At 32.8% G+C, this 12,024-nt stretch overlaps 1 protein-coding gene across 7 annotated transcripts in view; it reads left to right on the forward strand.

The window, feature by feature from the left end:
* The window catches only part of BCAS3 (BCAS3 microtubule associated cell migration factor), a 562,723-nt gene that overhangs the window by 152,865 nt on the left and 397,834 nt on the right, over positions 1 to 12,024 (forward strand). For all 7 annotated transcript variants that reach the window (XM_014790917.2, XM_004434813.3, XM_014790915.2 and 4 more), the window contains exon 12: positions 7,349 to 7,519. In XM_014790917.2, the coding sequence (XP_014646403.1) occupies positions 7,349 to 7,519 (171 nt within the window). The remainder of the gene's footprint in view (positions 1 to 7,348; positions 7,520 to 12,024) is intronic.

Here is a 12,024-nt window from a genome sequence, read left to right on the forward strand (position 1 = left end):
TAAGAAAACTCGAGTCAAACCCCTGGCACATTCAAAGATTCTTTCATGTCACGGGGCTGCCCCCTGCATGTTTGTCAAGTGAGTTCTTTTTGTGTGTGTGAGAGGGTTATTTTGATGATGGCTGGTAAACTTTATGCTGATTATAAGGTATTCTTATAATCACTATCCTTTTGAATTGTGAAGTATACAACGAAACAATTCCAATAATAGAGATGACATAGTGAATCTAAATGACGCCATGTAATGGAAAGCACAACTATTCAGAAAAGAACAACAGTTTAAAGCAAACCACAGGGAGGGAATCAAAGGTCACATTGTTTTATGTAAAAGAAATACAAAAATACTTCAAGATTGATCACAAATGATGTGCTTTAGAATGTGTTCCTTGGTTTGATGAGCGAAGTATTACATATTTTTCACTCAAGGGAAATACTGAATGTCTTTATGCTTACAACACTATATTTTAGAATTAGAAATCTTTATAAAAATTGCTTAATTTTCTCCATTGTGTATGCAAAAATTATGATGGTTATTTCAGTGAAGAGAAAGCTGAGACAGAGTAATTAGGCAGCATTGTGTTATTATTCAGTTAGTTTATAATAGATCCACAAAATATACCAATGAGACCTAGTTCTCAAGTATTAGATTCCTTTTAGACTTATCTGTGTTATACACTTTCGTCAAGCTAGCTCATTGTATTATCATTTGAATAATTTTCAGATATGTGATGGAGGAAAATTTTTCAGCTCTTCTGTGCTATAATTAATTATGTGTTTGTGTGCCTGCATAAAAGGAAAGTGACCTGCTTCATTCGGTAACTGTTTAGCTGTTTTAACTGATAACTGAAAGTGGACATGCTGGGATGAGGCTCAACTTAATATGCTTTGAAAAGAACAAATCCGAACTCCTCACTTTTCTGTACCACAGTATTGTGAACTGTTAGGAATATACTTGTCTTCCACATTTAAACTCGAAGACATTATGTTGATGACAACCCCCTAATCCAGTCAATTTCCAATAGTCCATTGGTTACCAATGGAATTGGTATTGATTGAAATTCATTGTTAGCTGTGGCAATATATAAAATTCTGCCATTAACTCTGGAATAAAGTGGTTAATGTTTAATTTTTGTTTAATTGTTTTTGCCTGATTTTAATGCTGATTCCTGTTCTTGTTTATAAATTTATAAAATGAAGGAAAAATATAACCATGAATATAAAAGTCACCTGTTTCTTGATAGTTTTAACACGTTTAATCCAATCATATATTGTACCCTGCTCTTTTAACTTATACTTAATTTAAATGTCATGAAGTGTTTTTGAAATACTTTTCTTATATTTATATAATGTTTGTGTACTTATGGACTCCTGAGTTAGAGAGCATGAATATTTTGAGATTCTTTTAAAATACTCTCATTATTTTCCTAAAATCCTTCCAGAAGGAGAATGATCCTTGATCTCACTTCAAAGGTGTGGGTATTTTATATAGAAAAGATTGGAAAGTTGGGATGCTTTTCCTCCCCAAATGATAATTTCTCCTAGTAAGTTATTGGATATTAGAAACTTTGTGGGTAAATTAGCCTTTTGAGGTATAAAGCAGTTGCAGTTTTCCATGGTAAGTACATCAAAATGACTTCTCTAATTAAGTAGGATAATTATGAATATATTCTTTTGTCTTTGTTACTATTGCATTATGGATTATACTCCTATTAGTGTGTTCACTTGTGAAAATTCATTATGATATACACTTATAATTCCTGTACTTTGTTGTATAAGGGAGTATAAAAGTTTACTAAGAAAAGAAAAATCTCATAAAGATATCTTCAGACCTAGAAACCTTCTCCAGAGAATTCTAACATTTAAGAATAAACAATGGCAATATTACAAAGACTCTTCCATAGAATAAAAAAGAGTCAGATTATGCCTAATCTTGTTTTATGATGCAAGATCACCTTGATACTGAAACTTGATAAGAGCTTTATGAAAAAAGAAAACTGTAGTCCTATCTTACTCATGAACGTAGATATGAAAAATCCTAAACAAAATACTGATAGATAAAAATGGAACAATATATAGTAAGGATAATGTGTCACAATCCAGTTGGGATAATTCCACAATATGGCTGGTTTATTACTCAAAATCAGTGAGTGTAATTTGCCACATTAACAGAATAAAGGAGAAAAATGGTATGATTTTCTCGATATATGCACAAAAAAGGTTTGATAAAATTGAACATATATGCATTGATATAATCTTTTAGTAAATAGTGATAGTTTATGGTTCTCTAGAATTCCATTTTTCTCAACTTACCAAACTGTTTAAACACAGTAAAGATAATAGTTTTAAAGTCTGTTTCTGATAACTTCAATATCTGGCTCCCTTTTGGGTCTGTTTTTGTTGTTTGTTGTTTTTTTGTTGTTTGTTGTTTCTGCTGGTTCTCATTTATGATGTTTGACTCCTTTTTGGCCAGAATTTATTTAAAAAATCTTTGGTGGGGCCGGCCTTGTGGCATAGTGGTTGAGTTTGGCACACTCCACTTCAGTGGCCTGGGTTCGTGTGTTCAGATCCCGGGCGCAGACCTACACCACTCATCAGCCATGCTGTGGTGGCACCCGACATACAAAATAGAGGAAGATTGGCACAGATGTTAGCTCAGGGCTAATCTTCCTCAAGCAAAAGAAGAGGAAGATTGACAACCGATATTAGCTCAGGGCAAATCTTCTTCAGCAAAAAAAAAAAATCTTTAGAAATGATTTTGAATTTGAGATGATACCAGAGTTCTGGGGCACTGTCAGTCTTGGATCATTTTAATTCAATTTCAGGAACTGAGATTAAATAATTTAAATAAAGTTCACCTGAAATAGCTGTGAGAGCCTGATTACTACAGGTTCACTCTTATTTCTATTGTCTCTCTCTGTATGTTTCAACTCAAAGCATTGAAGGAAAGTCACCAGGTAGGCCCCCTTAAACATGACCACCTAGTTCCACGAGTCTATCAGAAGCATCGTTCAGGCTCTTAGAAGCCCTCTCTAGGATCATCAAATGCATCTAGGCCTAAATACCCACCTCACATGTCTGAATTTCCTTGTTTTCTTGGATTTGGACCTAGTAATCTTTATTATCATTAAATATTCAATACCTTCAGCAGAATTAAAAAAAAAATTCTCCCCAGTTTTCCCACTTGTTTTCATTGGTAGGATTGATCTGATTTACCTAGCCTGTCACTATTGAAAATAGAAAATAAAATTACTTATTATTTCTTACCATTTTATCATTTCTAGGTAATATATTTTTTGAGATATAACATGGAAAATACTTAAAAAGCCATGTAGTATGTGCTCCTTAAGAAAATACTGATCTTAAAATAAATTCACATGTATTTCATTGCTAAATCATTTTCTCTGAAAGAGTAACATTAATATTTTTCCTTCTCGGGTGATAGCTTACGTGGCTTCATAGAGGTTAACTACTTTGTTATACAGAAGATTAATTATTAAATTTTTTATTCTTTTTCTATCTCAGTATACAGGTTTCAGTATAAATATATTGATTGTGTATGTACTTGGATCTCCTTAGAGGAAATAATCTTTTTTACAATTTCTGGATTTTCAAATAGCACTTAAAATTAATTTCTATACTTTTTCCCCTTGATTTTCCAAATAATTTATTTGGCATTCCTTATAAAGAATATAATAGTGATGAATTCTCTGGTAGTGACAACGGAAAAATTTAACGTTGAAATTGTTCAAATTGGATTATTTTGACACATTTGTAAAATCTTGGTCCATATTTTCTAGTTACCTTATAACTGTCCTATTTGATTCTTCCTTTTAATGTGTTTTAACCCCAGTGTGGTAAATTGATTTAATAAAAATGCCTGTGTTTTCTCTTGTTATCTGATAACTTCTTAATGACAACTAACAGCTTTTGTGAGAGTAGCACCATTAGCACTAATGGATAGGGAGGACAACTGATATGGCATGAGAAAGGTTAAAGATGACTAGTGACCCTTTGGCAAATCTGTCTGCAATAGAACAGAATAAGTACCATGCTCATTTGAATTTTTGGTCATAATGGATTATCAGACACATTTGTTATAGTCTGATGTTCAGCTCTCTTATTGACACAGTTTAGTTCTGTGAATACTCTTGTTAAGATTAGTTGGAAATATAGTGAACTTTTTAATTTAGATATCTCAGATTGTGAGGACAGTCAGTCTAATTTAACATCTCCAATTGGCCAAATTAGATTTTTTTTTCCTAATTTTTGCTTAGCCTTCATCCTTTTTGTATGTATTTGAGGAAATCATCAGGTATGCACATACCCTTTCTACTAAAATCTAGTGAAAGGACTGATTACTGTGAGGTGATTTAGGTATCTAAATGTGGTATGTGAAAACTATTAGATAACACCATTATACATTACTTCTGGACAACTGTGCTCATCAATATGTTTGATTTTAAACGTGGAAACAAATTTCTTCTAGAAGCTTCACTAATGCCGAAAACTTCCAGCTCCCCTACCACCCCCTGCTTAGACCTTATTTTGAAAGTTAATGAGCTGGGATAGATAATATGATCTTGTCACTTATTACACGATCTTGTCACTTATTACACAAAGTACAGATTTGATAATTGTTAAATTTTGGGTTTAGGTTTTTGTCCATCCTAATAAGATGACCCCACCAATAGTCTGAAGGTTTTTTTTACGAGAAATATCACTAACTCTTCATGTAATGTGAACCTTGGACTATGAAATATGCTACTCTGTTTTCCACCTCTTTCTGGAGTTTTTTCCTAGTTCTCTTAGAGTAACTTTCCCCTTTATCTTGTGGTTTGCTTTGGTACATGACTTCCCGCTTTCTGTGTGCTCCAATTATTTCAGTTTTATTCCTATTCATTGGTATAAGAGCATGAAATAATAGGCTCAAGGGCAAATGGGGAGAATATACAACCGAAGACTTTAAACCTGAAAGGCACTCCTGTGATGAAGGGATAGCTCTGTTTAAGTGGGAGCATCTCCATTAGCATTAATGGAGTAAGAACATCAGCTGAGGCATCTCAGAGGTTAATCAGGCTTCCTGGCCAGCTTTTGACATCAATACACTGTGGCGCCTGATTTTGTTGGTCCTTCAGAGGCTTTCTTGACAACACTCTAGCAGACTTGTTGTAAGTCATTTCTTGTGAATTATTGAAACAAATGTTTGGCTGCTAATTGAGGAACGCTAATGTGTTTTATAATCACTGCAGTTTGAGTTTTTAGCACTAAACAAAACAGTTACAATTGATTTGTGGTTTTTTCTTGGTTTCAATCAGCTGTAAGTTACATCTTTTTGCTTGAATTCAGCAAATGACTTTGCTCGTCATTTTATTTATTAGGATACACTATTATGGCCTTCATTTTTCCTCCCCCCCCCCCCCGTATACATCTGTGTTCTGAATTCATGAAGTGTGACATCACAAGTAGTAACAGGAAGAGATTACAAGGCAATACTGGATAGTGGTTAAAATCAGCCTTTGGCGATAGACAGTCCTAGTTTTGAATTCTGGCTTTGTCTCGGCTAGCTGTTTTAGCTGCTGTTTTACTTAACTTCTGTAGCATCAATTTTCTCTTCTATAAACTGCTGAGGTGTTTGAGGACATCTATAGAGATCATTTATGTTAAGATCTTGACCAATCTTGAGTTCATAGTAAAGGTTCCAGGGAACATAGCTACAGTAAAATAATATATGTATCACTAGTGTTAGTTATATGGCATTTTAATGAAAAATTTCTTTGGAAAATACTTTCCTTTTTTAAATTTCAACTTAATTGCTCAAATCACATTTAGGTCTTTATAAACAACATTCTTTGTCTACCATTTATAAATTAATATTTGAAATGCTGTGTATATAATAATTTACATTTTAAAATTTAGCTATAGCATATGCCAGAATATAGGTGAGCATATTTTCCCGTAATTATTTTAAAAAGAGAGAGTCACCTTACTGAAGATTAATTTGAAATATTTTAATAAAAACTTTTCCTCATAGTATGAGAATTCAAAAAAATTATTTCTGAATGTGTGTCTGTTATATTATATATAATTTTTGATGTGTCCATGTAATCTAGACTACTTATTTTGAGGCTCTGATGATTAGATCTTTTTTCAATGTTTATGAATCACATAATTTTCTCTTTGTCTTAAGCTTTCTTCCCTTTCAGACAAAAAAAAGTTACTTTAACATTATTGTTTGTTAATGCAAATGAGAATAATCAGATAATGAGATTCACATAAAAGAAAAAGTACACGTGAGTTAGTTTTATCTATTTGCTTTGAATGAAATGGAACTAAAATGTAATTATAAAATTACATTTAAGTTGTCTTTAATTGAAATAGTATATTAGAAGCATTACATTGAATTGTTTTCTATAACCGAAGAGAAAAGAACCTTTTTAGCTAGTTTTATATGGTATTTCATTCACCTAGTAATAAGTGTCTTGGATGGAGACTGTATTTTCCACATGCCAAATCTTGATGTACAGTATTACATAACAGCATATTATAGATTTACTTTGGAAGCATAGTCTTTTTCACATAGGGATTCTTCCAGTGTCTTGTCTTTTTTTTGTGTGAGGAAGATCAGCCCTGAGCTAACATCTGTGCTAATCCTCCTCTTTTTGCTGAGGAAGACAGGCTCTGAGCTAACATCTATTGCCAGTCCTCCTCCTTTTTTTTTCTCCAAAGCCCCAGTAGGTAGTTGTATGTCATAGTTACACATCCTTCTAGTTGCTGTATGTGGGATGCGGCCTCAGCATGGCCGGAGAAGCGGTGCGTCAGTGCACGCCCAGGATCCGAGCCCGGGCCGCCAGTAGCGGAGCACGTGCACTTAACCGATAAGCCACCAGGGCCGGCCCCAGTGTCTTGTCTTTTTCGTGCTAAAAAACAGATTTAAAATTCGATTTATAATATTTCAAAAAATAGAACATCACATAGTTCCTACTTCTTACTGTCACATATTTTAAGTTATATGCATTAAGGAGAGGGGAAAAAGGAAATATTTTTAATAAAAATATAATCATACCTTCATGTGAAACAAAGATCTTTAATTATTTGTCTATAGCTTTACTCTCATCATGCTGACTTTGAGGACTCTACTGATTCCATTTACACAAACTAATACTGATTTTCTAACTAAAATTTAAGGTCATATGAAAAGTCAGACTGAATTTCTGTGGCAGTTCACTGTTACATATAAGCTTGTAAAAGAATAGAGAATTTAATGGGTAGGAGACTTAACAAAATGCATTATTTCTGTTTAGAATCCGAAAACTAATGTGAAGTCACACATTTTACCTTTCGTTGCATAGACATTGAAAACTGGCCTGACAATGGTTGGGAAAGTGGTGACTCAGCTGACAGGCACGCTGCCCTCAGGTGTGACAGAAGATGATGTTGCTGTGCATAGTAATTCAAGGCGAAGTCCTTTGGTCCCAGGCATCATCACAGTAATCGACACTGAAACAGTTGGAGAGGGCCAGGTAAGAAGAACTTGTGATGCATGTAATGTCCTTTTTCTGCAGAGGATGGGCAGACTAAGAATATATTTGTGATCAAGATCAGCCAAAATGTACTTAGCCTTAGAGGTTGTTAATTTGGAATTCTAGAAATTGAGGTTATTTCAGGTTAATTTTTTTTTTCAAAAAAACAATGAGTAACTTGTTAAAACCTGTTAATTCAAACATTATTCATGTATCAAACCTGAAGGGAAAATTGAGGTTCTAAGGAATTCTCTTGTTATCTCTTAATCAACATGTTTGATAAGTAAATGATATATTTCTTTATACTGTTCTGTTCATAATATGTTTCTTTTTTTAAATGACATTTGTTATAACCTAAATTAGAAGATTAATAATTTCTTTTTAAGGCAGAGGCTTGCTCGTAGAAGGAATCAACAGGACTTTACATATTTGGGGAAATTTAAAAAAATTTATTGACTATGATGGTTACAAGTGACAATAATGTGAATAATATCAAATTTTATTAATATTTTCTTATAAATATGAAAAATACAGGAAATCTCAAAGTATATATTAGAATATATACATGGTAATAGCTTATTATAAAATCCTGTTATCTTCAGATAAATCAGATTTTTAAAAGTCTACATTCATAAACATTTAGAAGGAGTGATTATAAACGTGGAAAAATATGTTACACTTGCATGCAAATCTTGCTGGTAGGAAACCAACTGGGTTTTGGTTTTTTCCCCCATGCATTTATAAATATTATTTTCTTTTGTATTATAGTCTTGAATGTTAAAATATATTTCTGAAAAGAAGGTAATTTTTAAATTTTAGTAGTTTATAATCATTACTATAAAAATACAATCACAAATCAGTTACTAGAATAAGGTAGGAATAGAGCAACATTTGTGGAATAGAAATTATTTTAATTTTATATAAAATATATGTTTCTGTTTTCAGAACATAATGTTTAGAAACTATGTGACCTTTTAAACTATTAACCCTAAATAGTACAATTGTTTTTGGAGAAAATGTGCTTTCAGTGTATGTGGTTCTACATCTTGATGAAAGATGACATTTGGCTGCTACTCGTGTACTAATCCTATAGTAAGATCAAGTGGCATTTCAAAAATGGACTCTACTGCAATTAAAAGACAAAAAAATCTGTGAAATTCTGGGTTATTGAATTCGGCTATTGTGTTTTATTTGAAATCTGAAGAATAATAATTCTCCACCTCTCCTATCTTAACTTGGTGGTTAACTAAATATATTACAGGCTTGTATTCTTGTTTAAAACTCTTTTTAATGAGTGCTAACAAACTTTTCAGTTGATTGTAATGATTTTTTTTAAGTTGTGTTAATGAGCTGAAGTTGATAGACACATACAGATGTGTTCTCTCTTTTAATAGTAATTAAACATATGAACCCTTAGTGTTTTATGAGTGTTAAAAGTAAAAAATATTTTCTTTTATCCTTTGATTCTTAATTAATTCACCTCTAAGGCCACCCACATTTACTGAGTAGTAACAACCCTCCTCAACATTATCTAGTTTGATGAGTATAAGTAAGTCTGTTAAATATCTAGCATTCATTGACAGATAGATTTGTGGTCATTTGAAAGTAGAAAATGTTATCTCTTATTATTTCTGATGAAATAGTGGTGTAACTCATTTTAATTTATTTTATTTACGTATAGGAACATGTAAAAAGAAAAACTTAAAGTAATTATGTAAAAAGTATAGCATTAGGCCTTATGTTTTCAAATACAATTTCCCCCCAACCCTAGTTCTTTATTAACTTTTTATAATTTTAAAATGGAATTCTCAGATTTGGAATATGGAAATAGACTGTAGATTGTGGAATTGTAAAAGTTCATTTTTCTGTAATAAATGCATTGTTAACACTTGAAACAACTAAATTTATTAGAAAATAAGAAACATAGAAATGTTAGCTTTTAAAAGTTAAAAAGTATTGTTCAACCTAAAAATTTTTGTCTTTTCTGTTATTTCTTGGGGGCGTAATCTCTTTTCATTCCCACTTATATTCTGAAATTTTAATTTGATTTAAAAATTCAATTATAAGGCAGGAAATAAATTGATGTTCAATAAATGGTAAGTTGCTATGTCCATTTTGAAAGAATTATAAATATTTTTTAAAGCAACAAGATTTCCCCAGTATAATACTGTCCTTCTTTCTTTTATTACCATGAATCTGTTTTTTGTCAAGAAGACATTTCTGTCTCTGATAAATAGTTCAGTTGGAGTACAGGGCTGTTTTTAGGTTATGCTGGATTGTATTAAAAAGACTGCAGTGGTTAATGTCATAGATTTATCACTTTTAGCCCTTTCCCACTGATGTTTGACCTTAGCTGTAATATTTTTCCTTTTCCATGTACATCTTGGTAACTAAAGCTGACATTTCGTTCACTTTTGCTGTTTACATCCATTGAGCCTTTAATAAAGATATTTTCATGTTTGTAGTGGCAGTGGTATAAAATTTGGTTCACCATCTTTCTGAAGCTAAATTGATTATTTTGATTTTAAGGTGACGAGATCATTGTGTGGTAACTGCACTAAGAAGGAATGAGTTTCATTGACTTTGTCCATTTTTATCTGTGTTACTTTCATGTTTTATTTAAAAGCATTTTGTAGCTAGTATAAGTTAAGTGGTATAATTTGCTTTTACATATTTATATAATTGAAGTTAGCAATGTGCCAAATTGTCTAATCAAAAAAAAATGCCCCAGAATGATGATGTAAACTTGAGCTATTTCTTGCCCTGAGTACAAGTGTTATTCATAATAACTTAATGGTTCCTGGTGTTTTGTCTATCTTTTTATTCATGTGATAAAGCCTTATCTACCTTGTGTCAATTAAAGTGCTTTGCTTTGTTTTAATATGGTCAGGTTGTTACTAACATATACTAAAGGGTTCAGCCTGCTTATTTAAGCGATGAGTAAAAAGTACATGTTTTAGGACAATTTTATTGGGATATCTCTGGTATTATTGATTTGATGTTTTAGGCAAGGTGCTAATGCAATTGAGAGAATCCTTCCAAAAGTATCTGGTTGTTATATTTGTGAAGCTCAAAGAATTTTATATAGTGGTATGAGGTTTTGCTATGCACCAAGATTAATGTGCATTTTTGCTAGGTGGCTTCTGTATTAGAACCATCAAATAGAGTACTCAATACTAATTGTGTTGGAAAGAGAGGTCTAGGGTTATAACATACGAAAGGAAAGAGAATCTTGTAAGATTGAGTTAAAATAGAAAAATAGGCAAAAGACAAATATTTCATAGAAAAAATAAAATATATGCGATTGTATAAAATCTATCTCCATGACTTCACTTGTTATAAGAGAAAGACAAATTAAAACTACACTGAGACACTATTTATCACTTATCAGAATGAGATAAATTCAAAAGCCTGCAGTATACTCTACATTTTTAATTTTTTTTTTTTTTGCAGGGGAAGATTCGCCCTAAGCTAACATCTGTTGCCAATCTTCCTCCTTTTTTTTTTTCCCCTTCCTTCTCACTCCCCGCAAAGCCCCCCAGTACATAGTTGTGCATCGTAATTTCTTCTGGTTCTTCCATGTGAGCCACTGCCACAGCATGGCTACTGATAGACGAGTGGTGTGGTTCCACACCTGGGAACCAAACTCAGGCTGCTGAAGTGGAATGCGCCGAACTTTAACTGCTAGCCCATCAGGGCTGGCTTATTAAACTTTTAATTTTGAAATAGTTGTAAACTGTCAGTAAGTTGCAGATATATCCGTGTGCCTTTCACTCAGGTTCCTGTAACTTCCCCTGAATGGTGACATCTTATATAGCTGTACTCCAGTATCAAAACCAGGAAATTGACAATGGCACATTGCTGTTAACTAGGCTACAGACCTTATTCAGCTCTCACTGTTTTATCTGCATTCATTTGTTTATGTATGTGGGTGTATATACTTCTATGAAATTTTATTCCATGTATAGATTAATATAATCACCACCAAAATTAAGATACAAGACCATTCAACACATACCTCTTTGTAGTCATGTCATCCTTCAGCCTACCCCTATCCCTTACTCTTGACAACCACCACTCTGTTCTCCATCTCTATAATTTTGTGATTTGTGGAATGTTTATAAGTGAAATCACATAGTATGTAACATTTTAAGATTGACTTTTTTCAAGCCAGCCCTGATGGCCTAGTGGTTAAAGTTCGGCACTCACTGCTGTGTCGGCCTGGGTTTGCTTTCTGGTCGCGGAACCACACCACCCGTCTGTCAGTTGCCGTGCTGGAACTGGAACGACTTACAACTAGGATATACAACTACGCACTGTGGCTTTGGGGAGGGGAAAAAAAAAGGAAGACTGTCAAGAGATGTTAGCTCAGCACGAATCTTTCCCTGCAAAAAAAGATTGGCTTTTTCCACTAAATATGATATCCTTGAAGTTTATTTAGTTTGTTGCATGTAATTCATTCTTTATTATTCCTCTGTTGTATTCCTGTGTGTGATGTATCTGTT

The sequence above is a fragment of the Ceratotherium simum genome, chromosome 16 (assembly GCF_057802395.1).
Source record: "Ceratotherium simum simum isolate JZ-2026a chromosome 16, ASM5780239v1, whole genome shotgun sequence".
Classification (NCBI taxonomy): domain Eukaryota; kingdom Metazoa; phylum Chordata; class Mammalia; order Perissodactyla; family Rhinocerotidae; genus Ceratotherium; species Ceratotherium simum.